Consider the following 17,465-nt stretch of genomic DNA (forward strand, 5'->3'; position numbering starts at 1 on the left):
CCTGGTTAAAATAAGTTCTGTAATAATATATCGCGAACCACTTTATTACTAGCTAGATAAAGCAGGTTCGACTATATATTATTATCGGGTACAGTATGAATCATCAAAAGTACTCTCATTGTATTATATTATATCTTTCGCCATGATTATTATAATTATATTAGTATTATATTATATTATTATTAGGTTAGGTATTACGAATGTGTAACCACTATTGTAGTGACCAATTGGTGGTTCTAAAATTGACGCCACGCGTCGCCTTCTGGCCGAGCTGAAGTCATACTATGAAGTAGTTGAGTGAGTCAGTCAGCTCCTAGCTCTGACTCGGTACGGGTCTTCAACCCAAAGCTCCTAGCTTAAACTAAAACTTTATACCAAGTCTATTGTCTTGCCTTTGCCATTAGTTTCCTGAAGTCTGGTAATTCATGTCACTTATGAAAGATAACTATTTCGTTACCCTAGACCTTTCTAAAAAGAGTTAAATGGTGAGATTAGTAGATTATTAATTGAAATTATTGTATCATACTCTGTTAATGAGAATTTGAATGTAAGATTGGGTTCCTTGCTGTATAGTATTTCATTTATAATTGCTTGTGGTTATTTTAATTCACTAACCAAATACCAATGAAGCTAAACGATTGGTAATAAAATAAAACTAACAAAAAATTGGAGTTATTTGTACCCCTATTGTTACGGTGAAGATTAAGTCGTAACAACCACTTTAGTGAAAAATTAGTTAACTTGATAACTGATGCACATATGAACAAAGACCACCTGCTGCTAAGAGGAGATTTCAACATAAATCTACTACATGACCAGGACCCACAAGTAACCGAATTCACAAACACTATGAGCAACTGCTTGTTGCTATCAACAATATCAAAACCTACAAGAATGTCCGAGACTAGTTTCTCTTTACTAGGCCATGTCTGGACGAACACCATATCCCCTTTAAAATCAGGCATAATCACAGACAACACCACAGACCACTACCCAACTTTTCTCATTACCAACCTAGGTAAATTGCCCCAAGACACTACATACTAAAGCTACCTTTTGACTACATAACGAGACAGCTGTTAATAACTCTATAGCAGCTATGAATAACGTCGACAGGCATAATGAGCTCGAAGCATACACAGCATGAATGAAAGTATTAACAATTTTCTAACAAAAAAAAAAACACTACCTCTATAACAAACATTGCCCTAAAAAACTAAACAGGTCACAGCAGAGACTGAATACTCCTTTACTAACACCCAGCATCCTTAAATCCATTAACACAGAGCACCAATATGAAAAACAGTACAGAATGGGTCAAATAACTAAGAACAGTCTAAACATTACTCGTCTGCTCTTACCAGCCTGATAAGAAGATCTAAAAAATTGTATTACGAAAATAGATTACATAACATCAAAGGTGATATGAGAAAGACCTGGAAAACCCTATCTGAAATTCTAGGAACTAAGATATCCAAAAACAAAATCACATTAACAAAATCAGACTAACCCCTACTCTCACCAACTGAAACAGTAAATAGACTCAATGTTTTCTTCTCCACCATAGAAAAGTACCTAGCGAGCAAAATCTCAAGCTCAAACACCCGTCCATCAGACTACTTCATGGACACCTACCCGAATACACTATTCCTAGCTCCTACCAACCCAACAGAAGTCTCTCTCATCATCAACACCCTTAACCCTTTGACTGTTTCGGTTGTATATATACATCTTACGAGGTACCGTGTTTGACGTATATATACTCAAATTCTAGCGGCTTCAAATCAAGCAGGAGAAAGCTGGCAGGCCCACATGTGAGAGAATGGGTCTGTGTGGTCAGTGTGCACCATTTAAAAAAAATCCTGGAGCACGCAGTGCATGAGAAAAAAAAACTGACCGTTTTTTTTTTTTAATTTAAATGCCGAATTTGTGGTCTATTTTCATATAGTATTTATGGTTGTATTCTCGTTTTTTTGGTCTCATTTGACAGAATGGAAAACATATTATAGAAATAGAGGTGATTTTAATTGGTTTTACTATAAAAAGAACCTGGAAATGGAGCTCAAAGTAGGGGAAATGTTTGATTTTTGCTGATGTTCAAAAGTAAACAAATGATATTGTCCAGCAAATGTCCAACTAGCCATTCTAATATGCAGTCATGAATGGGTTGACATTATTTGTACAATTATTACAGTATAGTAAATCTTCTATTTTTTGTTTGAATAAACAAAATAGAAAGCAAGAGTAATATCAGAGGGGCCTGGAGACATGACTGATGAACAAAGAAAATGTTATTTTAGAGCCAGGAATGTCTGCATTGTTCATTCTGGACCTTATTTTGAAATTGTCATATTTTTTAATTTTCGTGAAATTGGCCAAATTGCAAATTTCTGACCACGTTATTGGGTAGTTGAAATCAGTAAATGGGCAGTTTCTTGTACTCAATCGATAGAAAAAATGGAGTTCTAAAGAAATAGTTATGAGTTTGGTCGACTGGAGCAATGGAATTAGCGGAAAATAGGGCTCAAAGTGGGCAAAATTGCCGATTTGTAAATATCGCCGAGGTCGCTAACTTCGCGAGAGCGTAATTCTGTCAGTTTTCCATCAAATTTCGTTTTTTTGGTGTCATTACAATCGGGAAAAGATTCTCTAATCATTTCATAAGAATTTTTTTTTTTTTTTTTTTAAATTTTGAGACAAGAGAGAGACCTCAGGATTGGGGGTTGCAACAGTCAAGGGGTTAAAAACAAGGCAGGAGACAAACAACTTGCCAACTTTTGTGTACAAAAAAAGCTTCAAGTTCTTTTTTTTTCTTTTTTTTTTTTAACAAACCGGTCGTATCCCACCAAAGCAGGGTGGCCCAAAAAGAAAAACAAAAGTTTCTCTTTTTAAATTTAGTACTAATTTATACAGGAGAAGGTGTTACTAGGCCCTTGCTCCTGGCATTGTAGTTGCCTCTTACAACATGCATGGCTTATGGAGGAAGAATTTTGTTCCACTTCCCCATGGAGATGAGAGGAAATAAACAAGAACTAGAAAGAAAATAGAAGAAAACCCAGCGGGGTGTGTATATATATGCTTGTACATGCATGTGTAGTGTGATCTAAGTGTAAGTAGAAGTAGCAAGACGTACCTGAAGTCTTGCATGTTTCAGAGACAGAAAAAAGACACCAGCAATTCTACCATCATGTAAAACAATTACAGGATTCCGTTTTACACTCACTTGGCAGGACGGTAGTACCTCCCTGGGCGGTTGCTGTCTACTAACCTACTACCTACAAGCTTCTGAAGTATTGTCACCAATTATTGCAACACTCTTTAACAAATCCATTGAATCCTCCACCTTCCAAGCAATTCTCGAAAGAGAGGGGGTCACCCCGATCCACAAAGGAGGTGACCAAGCTGACTCGAATAACTATAAACCAATATCTAACTTACCACTGCTCTCTAAAATCTTTGAAAAATTAATTCATAGACGGATCTATTCCTACCTCGTCTCACACAACATACTAAACCCCTGTCAGTTTGGATTCAGGAATAAAAGCACAAATGCTATCATACACATGCTAGAAATGATATATACCACTCTCGAGAAGACAGAAGTCCTGCTGGGAGTTTTCATTGATTTACATAGAGCTTTTGATACAGTCGACCATGAATTGCTGCACACAAAATTAACACTATGGTATAAGAGGCCCCTCCCTCAACTACTTAAAGTCATACCTTAGTAACAGAAGCCAATATGTGTACACAAATGGTGCAAACTCTTCCACTCAACCAATCACAGTAGGGGTCCCACAGGGAAGTGTCCATGGACTACTCCTCTCTCTCATCAACATCAATGACCTACCGAATGCATCACAGCTACTCAAACCCATATTTGCAGATGACGCAACATACATCTTCTCCCACCCAAACCTAGTCATACTCGCCAACACTGTCAATGCCGAACCGCAGAAAATATCTGCCTGGATGATGACAAACTTACCCTGAATGCTGACAAAACCTATTTCATTCAGTTTGGAAACAGAGCTGCAAATATCCCACTTAACGTAACGCTAAATGGATCACCCATCACAAGACTCACAGAGGGAAAATTCCTAGGAATCCACCTTGACAGTAGCCTCAAATTCCAGACACACATACAACAAATTTCCAAGAAAATCTCTAAGACAGTAGGCATACTATCAAAGATACAGTACTATGTTCCACAATCAGCTCTCCTTGCACTGGATCATTCACTCATCTACCCTTATCTCACATATGGAATTTGTGCATGGGGATCAACAACACTGAATCACTTAAGACCACTAATAACACAACAAAAGGCTGCAGTCAGAATGATAACAAATTCCCACTCCTGACAGCATACCCCACCAATTCAAAAGTCTAAATTTTCTACCATAAAGAACATCCATACTTATTCATGTGCCTACTACATACATAGAACAACACGCAAACATTAACCCTCCGCTCAAACTTCTCCTCACCAACCTTAACAGGACACACGACTATAACATAAGACACAGATCTTTTTTGATGTACCCTGTGTCCATATCACACTGTAAAAACTATGCACATAAAGGGCCCCAAAATTTGGAATTCATTACCAGAAAATACTAAATAAACCTGGTCTGAAAATCAATTTAAGACTTCTCAAAAGCCACTTAATCACCCTAGACTAAATACTCAATATTTAACTTTACCAATAAATCTCCCAATCACCTAAATCTTAACCCTTTGTCTGTTTTGGCTGTATGTATACGTCTTACGAGCCAGTGTTTCGGATGTATATATACTAGATTCTAAAAATAACCAGTTTTCCTGAATCCCTTCACTAAATATTACCCTGCTCACACTCCAACAACTCATCAGGTCACAAATACCATTCGTCTCCTTTCACTCCTATCTAACACGTTCATGCACGCTTGCTAGAAGTCCAAGCCCCTCGCCAAGGAAACCTCCTTTACCCCCTCCCTCCAACCTTTTCGAGGATGACCCCTACCCCGCCTTCCTTCCCCTACAGATTTATACACTCTCCACGTCATTCTACTTTTAGAGAGAATGGATCAAAGTAGAATGACATGGAGAGCGTATAAATCTGTAGGGGAAGGAAGGTGGGGTAGGGTTCGTCCTTGAAAAGGTTGGAGGGAGGGGGTAAAGGAGGTTTTCTGGGCGAGGAGTTTGGATTTCCAGCAAGCGTGCATGAGCGTGTGAGATAGGAGTGAAAGGAGACGAATGGTATTTGGGACCTGATGAGTTGTTGGAGTGTGAGCAGGGTAATATTTAGTGAAGGGATTCAGGGAAACCGGTTATTTTTATATAGCCGGACTTGAGTCCTGGAAATGGGAAGTACAATGCCTGTACTTTAAAGGAGGGGTTTGGGATATTTTTGGAGGGATATGTTGTGTATCTTTATACGTATATGCTTCTAAACTGTTGTATTCTGAGCACCTCTGCAAAAACAGTGATTGTGTGAGTGAGGTGAAAGTGTTGAATGACGAAAGTACAGTGGACCCCCGCATAGCGACTTTAATCCGTGCAAGAGGGCTGATTGTTATGCGAAATGTTCGGTATGCGAATGAATTTTCCCCATAAGAAATAATGGAAATCAAATTAATCCGTGCAAGACACCCAAAAGTATGAAAAAAAAATTTTTACCACATGAAATATACATTTTCCTACACACAGAGAGAAGGATACATGCACAATAGTAGAGTAGTACATGCACAATATATATTGTGCATGTACTACTCTAATAAATGAAGAATAAATGACACTTACCTTTATTGAAGATGCAGCAATGACTGATGAGACACTGTGTCCTGGGAGTGCCTTTTCCTCCTGAGTACTGTAGGTCCTGTTTGGCATTTTCTTCCAGAACAGACCTTATCACACTGTGTATGCCACTACGATTCTTAAATCTCTCAAACCAACCTTTGCTGGCTTTAAATTCACCAATATGAGCACTAGTTCCAGGCATTTTTCCCTGTTCACCTGGGTGTTAGTCGACTGGTGTGGGTTGCATCCTGGGAGACAAGATTAAGGACCCCAATGGAAATAAGTTAGACAGTCTTCGATGACACTGACTTTTTTGGGTTATCCTGGGTGGCAAATCCTCTGGGGTTAATTGTTTCTTGGTATTCTCAATAAGCCACACCAACAACGGTGCTACAGCAGCAGCAGCAGCTGACGGTGGTACAGCAGCAAGACGATGCTACAGCAGCAACAGACGATGCTACAGCAGCAACAGACGATGCTACAGCAGCAGCAGACGATGCTACAGCAGCAGCAGACGATGCTACAGCAGCAGCAGACGATGCTACAGCAGCAGCAGCAGACGATGCTACAGCAGCAGCAGCAGCTGACGGTGGTACAACAGCAGCAGCAGCTGACAGTGCAGCAGCAGCTGTACCACCAGCTGTACCACCAATAGTAGCGATGGTTGATTGGGGTTTATTATACAACCTGGCCAGCTCGGAGACACGCACTCCACTTTCATACTTATCAATGATCTTTTTCTTCATCTCTATAGTAATTCTCACCCTTATTGCTGTAGGGTTGGCACTAGAAGCTTTCTTGGGGCCCATGGTCACTTATTTTCCAGAAAAAATCACCAAAAACACTGTAATAATACGAAATGTTCCGATTGTATGCTTGGATGTTACCGCGGAGGCTGGCTGGTAAACAATGCCACCGGCGGAACATGTGAGCGTGGCTCAGGCCGCACATTGGACGCGTCTCGGACGAAGAGCGGTGAGCGGGTTTTTGGGCGGTATGCGAGGCAAAATTTTTGCGAAAAAAGCGAGCGGTATGCGGATTGTACGGTATGCGGGGGTCCACTGTATTTTCTTTATGGGTTACCCTGCTTCGGTGGGAGACGGCTGACTTGTTAAAAAAAAAAAAAAAATTCTAGTGGCTTCAAATCAAGCAGGAGAAAGCTGCTAGGCCCACATGTGAGAGAATGGGTCTGTGTGCACTGTATAAAAAAAATCCTGCAGCACACAGTGAGAAAAATACAATCCAACTGTTTTTGGATCAAAATGCCGAATTTGAGGTGTAGTTTCGTATAGTATTTATGGTTGTATTCTTGTTTTCATGGTCTCACTTGATAGAATGGAAGACGTATTACAGAAATAGTGGTGATTTTGATAAGTTTCATGACGAAAACAGCATTGAAATTGAGCTCAAAGTAGTGGAAATGTTTGATTTTTACCGTGTTCAAGAGTAAGCAAATCACACCACATGTCCAATGCACGTCAACTGTGGAGTCTAATATTTTCACTAGTGCACTGATATTATTTATACCATTTTTACAGTAATGCAGTAGTCTGCAATACAGTAAATCTTCTATTTTTTGTGTGAATAAGAAATAAAAATAGAAAGCAAAAGTAATATAAGAGGGGCCTGGAGACGTGACTAATGAACAGAGGATATATTATTTTAGTGCCAAGAATGTCTGCACTGTTTATTCTGGACCCTATTTTGAAAATGGCATTTTTAAAACTTCAAGACTAGACAACAAAGTTCATACATTAACTAATACTACATAGTAGTGTAATTTTTTTTTTTCAACAAGTCGGCCGTCTCCCACCGAGGCAGGGTGACCCAAAAAGAAAGAAAATCCCAAAAAAGAAAATACTTTCATCGTCATTCAACACTTTCACCTCACTCACACATAATCACTGTTTTTGCAGAAGTGCTCAGAACACAACAGTTTAGAAGCATATACGTATAAAGATACACAATATATCCCTCCAAACTGCTAATATCCTGAATCCCTCCTTTAGAGTGCAGGCATTGTACTTCCCATTTCCAGGACTCAAGTCCGGCTATATAAAAATAACCGGTTTCCCTGAATCCCCTCACTAAATATTACCCTGCTCACACTCCAACAGATCGTCAGGTCCCAAATACCATTCGTCTTCATTCACTCCTATCGAGCACGCTCATGCATGCCTGCTGGAAGTAGTGTAAATACCTACCCAAAACAGTATTGCCCTACACCAAATTGTAGCATTCTCATACTGTAAACTACTTTTAGCAAATCACAATGTTATATTCCCATAATATAATTTCAATAATTACTTTTGAACCTATTGTCCACTGTTGACAGGAATATAACTGTATCATGTTTCATAAAAAGCATTTTTGAAAAATATGAATATATCCTTTGGTTTATATAAATAAATTAGATTCATTTATAATAAATAGAACTATTGTACATATATGATAAATTTCTCTAGTGTTAAGTAGTCAGTAAGCCATTAAATTAAGTCAGCCCATAATGCCTAGGCATAATAGAGGCTCTTTAAACTGCAACCCATTGTTGTAAATACATAATCTCAATGTACTATGTACTTGCAAAGAAATTAATAAATTTGAAAATATGCAAAATATAACCTAGTTGCTCAGACAAAAAAAGTGCAGAGTAGCACAAGTAAGCAACAGAAAAACAGACACTGGATGAGAATGTTCACCTGTGCATAGGTCCATCCTGCATGTTGCTGATTTTGTAATCTCCATAATGTTGTATTTTTCTCAGTGGACTGCAACACAACCTGTGATGGAGAGATACTGGATAGCAAATTATTTCCATGTCTTTTAATGAAATTATTTCCATGCTTAACAATCTTATAACCAATATAGTTATGGAATGAGTCTCAGGGCTTAACTTTTTTGAGTTTTCCCACGTTAATTTACACACGTAATTATGCAAAACTAGGTGGTAGGTTGGTAGAAAGCAACCACCTAAGGAGGTACTACCATCCTGCCAAACGAGTGTAAAACGGAAGCCTGTAATTGTTTTACATGATGGTAGGGTTGCTGGTGTCCTTTTTCTGTCTCAAACATGTAAAATTTCAGGTACGTCTTGCTACTTCTGCTTACACTTAAGTCACACTACACGTGTCACAAACATACATATATATACACACACACACACCCCTCCGGGTTTTCTTCTTTTTTCTTACTAGTTCTTGTTTATTCCCTCTTGTCTCCATGTGGAAGTGGAACAGAATTCTTCCTCCGTAAGCCATGCATGTATAAGAGGCGACTAAAATGCCAGGAGCAAGGAGCATTACTAAAGTTAAAGAGAAACTTTTGTTTTTCTTTTTGGGCCACCCTGCTTCGGTGGGATACAGCCGGTTTGTTGAAAGAATTATGCAAAACAGTAGTGAAAATCTAAATTTATGTTAAAAGCCAGAATGAAAACTGATTCACTGTCAATGTTTAAATACTTCAGCATCTTTTTCAAATAATTTTTAGAAAGTGAGAAATAAAAATTTAGGTAGTAGGTTGGTAGACAGCAACCACCCAGGGAAGTACTACCGTCCTGCCAGATGACTGTGAAACAAAAACCTGTAACTGTTTTGCATGATGGTAGGATTGCTGGTTTCTTTTTCTGTCTCATAAACACGCTAAGATAACAGGGATATCTTGCTACTCCTACTTACACTTTGGTCACACTTCACAGACACGCACATGCATATATATATATACATACATCTAGGTTTTTCTCCTTTTTCTAAATAGCTCTTGTTCTTTTTTATTTCTTCTATTGTCCATGGGGAAGTGGAAAAGAATCTTTCCTCCGTAAGCCATGCGTGTCGTATGAGGCGACTAAAATGCCGGGAGCAATGGGCTAGTAACCCCTTCTCCTGTATACAATTACTAAAAAAGAGAAGAAGAAAAACTTTATAAAACTGGGTTGCTTAAATGTGCGTGGATGCAGTGCGGATGACAAGAAACAGATGATTGCTGATGTTATGAATGAAAAGAAGTTGGATGTCCTGGCCCTAAGCGAAACAAAGCTGAAGGGGGTAGGAGAGTTTCAGTGGGGGGAAATAAATGGGATTAAATCTGGAGTATCTGAGAGAGTTAGAGCAAAGGAAGGGGTAGCAGTAATGTTAAATGATCAGTTATGGAAGGAGAAAAGAGAATATGAATGTGTAAATTCAAGAATTATGTGGATTAAAGTAAAGGTTGGATGCGAGAAGTGGGTCATAATAAGCGTGTATGCACCTGGAGAAGAGAGGAATGCAGAGGAGAGAGAGAGATTTTGGGAGATGTTAAGTGAATGTATAGGAGCCTTTGAACCAAGTGAGAGAGTAATTGTGGTGGGGGATCTGAATGCTAAAGTAGGAGAAACTTTTAGAGAGGGTGTGGTAGGTAAGTTTGGGGTGCCAGGTGTAAATGATAATGGGAGCCCTTTGATTGAACTTTGTATAGAAAGGGGTTTAGTTATAGGTAATACATATTTTAAGAAAAAGAGGATAAATAAGTATACACGATATGATGTAGGGCGAAATGACAGTAGTTTGTTGGATTATGTATTGGTAGATAAAAGACTGTTGAGTAGACTTCAGGATGTACATGTTTATAGAGGGGCCACAGATATATCAGATCACTTTCTAGTTGTAGCTACACTGAGAGTAAAAGGTAGATGGGATACAAGGAGAATAGAAGCATCAGGGAAGAGAGAGGTGAAGGTTTATAAACTAAAAGAGGAGGCAGTTAGGGTAAGATATAAACAGCTATTGGAGGATAGATGGGCTAATGAGAGCATAGGCAATGGGGTCGAAGAGGTATGGGGTAGGTTTAAAAATGTAGTGTTAGAGTGTTCAGCAGAAGTTTGTGGTTACAGGAAAGTGGGTGCAGGAGGGAAGAGGAGCGATTGGTGGAATGATGATGTAAAGAGAGTAGTAAGGGAGAAAAAGTTAGCATATGAGAAGTTTTTACAAAGTAGAAGTGATGCAAGGAGGGAAGAGTATATGGAGAAAAAGAGAGAAGTTAAGAGAGTGGTGAAGCAATGTAAAAAGAGAGCAAATGAGAGAGTGGGTGAGATGTTATCAACAAATTTTGTTGAAAATAAGAAAAAGTTTTGGAGTGAGATTAACAAGTTAAGAAAGCCTAGAGAACAAATGGATTTGTCAGTTAAAAATAGGAGAGGAGAGTTATTAAATGGAGAGTTAGAGGTATTGGGAAGATGGAAGGAATATTTTGAGGAATTGTTAAATGTTGATGAAGATAGGGAAGCTGTGATTTCGTGTATAGGGCAAGGAGGAATAACATCTTGTAGGAGTGAGGAAGAGCCAGTTGTGAGTGTGGGGGAAGTTCGTGAGGCAGTAGGTAAAATGAAAGGGGGTAAGGCACCCGGGATTGATGGGATAAAGATAGAAATGTTAAAAGTAGGTGGGGATATAGTTTTGGAGTGGTTGGTGCAATTATTTAATAAATGTATGGAAGAGGGTAAGGTACCTAGGGATTGGCAGAGAGCATGCATAGTTCCTTTGTATAAAGGCAAAGGGGATAAAAGAGAGTGCAAAAATTATAGGGGGATAAGTCTGTTGAGTGTACCTGGTAAAGTGTATGGTAGAGTTATAATTGAAAGAATTAAGAGTAAGACGGAGAATAGGATAGCAGATGAACAAGGAGGCTTTAGGAAAGGTAGGGGGTGTGTGGACCAGGTGTTTACAGTGAAACATATAAGTGAACAGTATTTAGATAAGGCTAAAGAGGTCTTTGTGGCATTTATGGATTTGGAAAAGGCGTATGACAGGGTGGATAGGGGGGCAATGTGGCAGATGTTGCAAGTGTATGGTGTAGGAGGTAGGTTACTGAAAGCAGTGAAGAGTTTTTATGAGGATAGTGAGGCTCAAGTTAGAGTATGTAGGAAAGAGGGAAATTTTTTCCCAGTAAAAGTAGGCCTTAGACAAGGATGTGTGATGTCACCGTGGTTGTTTAATATATTTATAGATGGGGTTGTAAGAGAAGTAAATGCGAGGGTCTTGGCAAGAGGCGTGGAGTTAAAAGATAAAGAATCACACACAAAGTGGGAGTTGTCACAGCTGCTCTTTGCTGATGACACTGTGCTCTTGGGAGATTCTGAAGAGAAGTTGCAGAGATTGGTGGATGAATTTGGTAGGGTGTGCAAAAGAAGAAAATTAAAGGTGAATACAGGAAAGAGTAAGGTTATGAGGATAACAAAAAGATTAGGTGATGAAAGATTGAATATCAGATTGGAGGGAGAGAGTATGGAGGAGGTGAACGTATTCAGATATTTGGGAGTGGACGTGTCAGCGGATGGGTCTATGAAAGATGAGGTGAATCATAGAATTGATGAGGGAAAAAGAGTGAGTGGTGCACTTAGGAGTCTGTGGAGACAAAGAACTTTGTCCTTGGAGGCAAAGAGGGGAATGTATGAGAGTATAGTTTTACCAACGCTCTTATATGGGTGTGAAGCGTGGGTGATGAATGTTGCAGCGAGGAGAAGGCTGGAGGCAGTGGAGATGTCATGTCTGAGGGCAATGTGTGGTGTGAATATAATGCAGAGAATTCGTAGTTTGGAAGTTAGGAGGAGGTGCGGGATTACCAAAACTGTTGTCCAGAGGGCTGAGGAAGGGTTGTTGAGGTGGTTCGGACATGTAGAGAGAATGGAGCGAAACAGAATGACTTCAAGAGTGTATCAGTCTGTAGTGGAAGGAAGGCGGGGTAGGGGTCGGCCTAGGAAGGGTTGGAGGGAGGGGGTAAAGGAGGTTTTGTGTGCGAGGGGCTTGGACTTCCAGCAGGCATGCGTGAGCGTGTTTGATAGGAGTGAATGGAGACAAATGGTTTTTAATACTTGACGTGCTGTTGGAGTGTGAGCAAAGTAACATTTATGAAGGGATTCAGGGAAACCGGCAGGCCGGACTTGAGTCCTGGAGATGGGAAGTACAGTGCCTGCACTCTGAAGGAGGGGTGTTAATGTTGCAGTTTAAAAACTGTAGTGTAAAGCACCCTTCTGGCAAGACAGTGATGGAGTGAATGATGGTGAAAGTTTTTCTTTTTCGGGCCACCCTGCCTTGGTGGGAATCGGCCGGTGTGATAAAAAAAAAATCTTCGATCACAATCTTTGTTTCTCATAACTATTCTCTGTATTCCTCTATTTTCTTTTCACCTTCAATTCATCGCAATGCAACTATTTCAGACTCCCAAGAGGCAACAGTTCATGCAAGACTGTGCTCACTTTGTGTGTTTCTGCTTTTAACTCACGCTCTTACAAGACTCATATCACACCCATCTATATATATTGAAGCAACCATAGTGACATCACATCTATCTACTACTTTACTGGAAAAATTCCTCTACTCTGCAACTCTACACTCCTATCTGTAAAACTCTCTCATAGTTTAGCCTACACCTACACCTACTGCATCATACATTGCCCTATCCACTGTCATCGCCTTTTCAAATCATAAATGCACAAGACCTCTTTACTATTCTAAATACTGTTCACTATATGTTTCACTGTAAACACTGGTCACACCCCTACCTTCCTAAAGCCTCCTTGTCATCGCATCTATCTCGTCTTACTCAATTCTTACATTTCAACTAAATTCCTCAAAATATTCCTTCCATCTTCCCAATACCTCTAACTCTCCATTTAATAACTCTCCTCTCCTATTTTTAACTGACAAATCCATTTGTTCTCTAGGCTTTCTTAACTTGTTAATCTCACTCCAAAACTTTTTCTTATTTTCAACAAAATTTGTTGATAACATCTCACCCACTCTCTCATTTGCTCTCTTTTTACATTGCTTCACCACTCTCTTAACTTCTCTCTTTTTCTCCATATACTCTTCCCTCCTTGCATCACTTCTACTTTGTAAAAACTTCTCATATGCTAACTTTTTCTCCCTTACTACTCTCTTTACATCATCATTCCACCAATCGCTCCTCTTCCCTCCTGCACCCACTTTCCTGTAACCACAAACTTCTGCTGAACACTCTAACACTACATTTTTAAACCTACCCCATACCTCTTCGACCCCATTGCCTATGCTCTCATTAGCCCATCTATCCTCCAATAGCTGTTTATATCTTACCCTAACTGCCTCCTCTTTTAGTTTATAAACCTTCACCTCTCTCTTCCCTGATGCTTCTATTCTCCTTGTATCCCATCTACCTTTTACTCTCAGTGTAGCTACAACTAGAAAGTGATCTGATATATCTGTGGCCCCTCTATAAACATGTACATCCTGAAGTCTACTCAACAGTCTTTTATCTACCAATACATAATCCAACAAACTACTGTCATTTCGCCCTACATCATATCGTGTATACTTATTTATCCTCTTTTTCTTAAAATATGTATTACCTATAACTAAACCCCTTTCTATACAAAGTTCAATCAAAGGGCTCCCATTATCATTTACACCTGGCACCCCAAACTTACCTACCACACCCTCTCTAAAAGTTTCTCCTACTTTAGCATTCAAGTCCCCTACCACAATTACTCTCTCACTTGGTTCAAAGGCTCCTATACATTCACTTAACATCTCCCAAAATCTCTCTCTCTCCTCTGCATTCCTCTCTTCTCCAGGTGCATACACGCTTATTATGACCCACCTCTCGCATCCAACCTTTACTTTAATCCACATAATTCTTCAATTTACACATTCATATTCTCTTTTCTCCTTCCATAACTGATCATTTAACATTACTGCTACCCCTTCCTTTGCTCTAACTCTCTCAGATACTCCAGATTTAATCCCATTTATTTCCCCCCACTGAAACTCTCCTACCCCCTTCAGCTTTGTTTCACTTAGGGCCAGGACATCCAACTTCTTTTCATTCATAACATCAGCAATCATCTGTTTCTTGTCATCCGCACTACATCCACGCACATTTAAGCAACCCAGTTTTATAAAGTTTTTCTTCTTCTCTTTTTTAGTAATTGTATACAGGAGAAGGGGTTACTAGCCCATTGCTCCCGGCATTTTAGTCGCCTCATACGACACGCATGGCTTACGGAGGAAAGATTCTTTTCCACTTCCCCATGGACAATAGAAGAAATAAAAAAGAACAAGAGCTATTTAGAAAAAGGAGAAAAACCTAGATGTATGTATATATATATATGCATGTGCGTGTCTGTGAAGTGTGACCAAAGTGTAAGTAGGAGTAGCAAGATATCCCTGTTATCTTAACGTGTTTATGAGACAGAAAAAGAAACCAGCAATCCTACCATCATGCAAAACAGTTACAGGTTTTTGTTTCACAGTCATCTGGCAGGACGGTAGTACTTCCCTGGGTGGTTGCTGTCTACCAACCTACTACCTATATATAGCATTTACATATTACTTCCATTTTAATTAAAAATAAGATGATTTTATTAGGCTCATTAACTCAAGAGGGTTAGCAACTTAATCAAGACTGCAAAACAAAGGACCTTACTGACTTTTTTCTTGAGAGCTTATCACATGAACTGCACTACAATTTTCATCACAATTTATCCAAGACTGCAGACAAGGGAGCTCAAAAAATCCTATCCACTCCTAAAGATGACAACACAAATACAAGTTTCCAATAGGCAACACAGATGATCAACATGTTACTGAATTAACATGGTACTAATGTAGCAAGGGTCCCCCCCCCCACACACACACGCACAAAAACATTCATAACTTTGATTTTGATTTGATTACCAGACCCAGACAATCAGCAGCAATGCTGGTGTTTCTGCCATTCTATGTAGACTATAATGAACAATACACAGAAAAAATAGGTTGGAGCTTAGACATCAGAATTTAGGGATAATAGTATGCTTATGGCCATGCGTGTTGTAGGAGGAGACTAAAATGCCAGGAGCAAAGGGGCTCATAACCCCTTCTGTATTTTTTTTTTTCCCTCCAACAAGCCGGCCGTCTCCCACCGAGGCAGGGTGACCCAAAAAAGAAAGAAAATCCCCAAAAAGAAAATACTTTCATCATCAATCAACACTTCCACCTCACTCACACAATCACCGTTTTTGCAGAGGTGCTCAGAATACAACAGTTTAGAAGCATATACGTATAAAGATACACAACATATCCCTCCAAACTGCCAATATCCCGAAACCCCTCCTTTAGAGTGCAGGCATTGTACTTCCCATTTCCAGGACTCAAGTCTGGCTATACAAAAATAACCGGTTTCCCTGAATCCCTTCACTAAATATTACCCTGCTCACACTCCAACAGATAGGTGGTCCCAAATACCATTCGTCTCCACTCACTCCTATTGAACACACTCATGCATGCCTGCTGGAAGTGAAAGCCCCTTGCCCACAAAACCTCCCTTGCCCCTTCCTTCAAACCTTTTCGAGGACGACCCCTACCCCGCCTTCCTTCTCGAACAGATTTAAATGCTCTCCATGTCATTCTACTTTGATCCATTCTCTCTAAATGACCAAACCACCTCAACAACCCCTCTTCAGCCCTCTGACTAATACTTTTATTAACTCCACACCTTCTCCTAATTTCCACACTCCGAATTTTCTGCATAATATTTACACCGCACACTGCCCTTAGACAGGGCATCTCCACTGCCTCCAACCGCCTCCTCGCTGCTGCATTCACAACCCAAGCTTCACACCCATGTGTGTTTGTACTACTATATTTTCATACATTCCCTTCTTTGCCTCCACAGATAATGTTTTTTGACTCCACATATACCTCAACACACCACTCACCTTTTGCTCCCTCATCAATTCTATGATTAACCTCATCCTTCATAAATCCATCCGCTGACACGTCAACTCCCAAGTATCTGAAAACATTCACTTTTTCCATACTCCTTCTCCCCAATTTGATATCCAATTTTTCTTTATCTAAATTATTTGATACCCTCATCACCTTACTCTTTTCTATGTTCACTTTCAACTTTCTACCTTTACACACACTCCCAAACTCATCCACTAACCTTTGCAATTTTTCTTTAGAATCTCCCATAAGCACAGTATCATCAGCAAAAACTGTGTCAATTCCCATTTTGTATTTGATTCCCCATAATTTAATCCTACCCCTCTCCCGAACACTCTAGCATTTACTTCTTTTACAACCCCATCTATAAATAAAACAACCATGGTGACATTACACATCCCTGTCTAAGACCTACTTTTACCGGGAAGTAGTCTCCCCCTCTTCTACACACCCTAACCTGAGCCTCACTATCCTCATAAAAACTCTTTACAGCATTTAGTAACTTACCACCTATTCCATATACTTGCAACATCTGCCACATTGCTCCCCTATCCACTATCATATGCCTTTTCTAAATCCATAAATGCAATAAAAACTTCCCTACCTTTACCTAAATACTGTTCACATATATGCTTTAATGTAAACACGATCTACACATCCCCTATCCACTCTGAAACCTCCTTGCTCATCCGCAATCCTACATTCTGTCTTACCTCTAATTCTTTCAATTATGACCCTACCGTACACTTTTCCTGGTATACTCAGTAAACTTATTCCTCTATAATTTTTACAATCTCTTTTGTCCCCCTTCCCTTTATATAAAGGGACTATACATGCTCTCCACCAATCCCTAGGTACCTTCCCCTCTTTCATACATTTATTAAACAAAAGTACCAACCACTCCAACACTATACCCCCCTGATTTTAACATTTCTGTCATGATCCCATCAGTTCCAGCTGCTTTACCCC

The 17,465-nt window shown here is 39.6% G+C and overlaps 1 protein-coding gene across 8 annotated transcripts in view; it reads right to left on the minus strand.

The window, feature by feature from the left end:
* LOC128694545 (MAM and LDL-receptor class A domain-containing protein 1) overlaps positions 1–17,465 on the minus strand; it is a 235,534-nt gene that overhangs the window by 66,350 nt on the left and 151,719 nt on the right. For all 8 annotated transcript variants that reach the window (XR_011393412.1, XR_011393411.1, XM_070095885.1 and 5 more), the window contains one exon: positions 8,481–8,561. Coding sequence is in view for 6 of the 8 variants with exons in the window: in XM_070095885.1 (XP_069951986.1) it covers positions 8,481–8,561 (81 nt within the window). In the remaining 2 variants the exon portion in view is untranslated. The remainder of the gene's footprint in view (positions 1–8,480; positions 8,562–17,465) is intronic.

The sequence above is a fragment of the Cherax quadricarinatus genome, chromosome 51 (assembly GCF_038502225.1).
Source record: "Cherax quadricarinatus isolate ZL_2023a chromosome 51, ASM3850222v1, whole genome shotgun sequence".
Lineage (NCBI taxonomy): Eukaryota > Metazoa > Arthropoda > Malacostraca > Decapoda > Parastacidae > Cherax > Cherax quadricarinatus.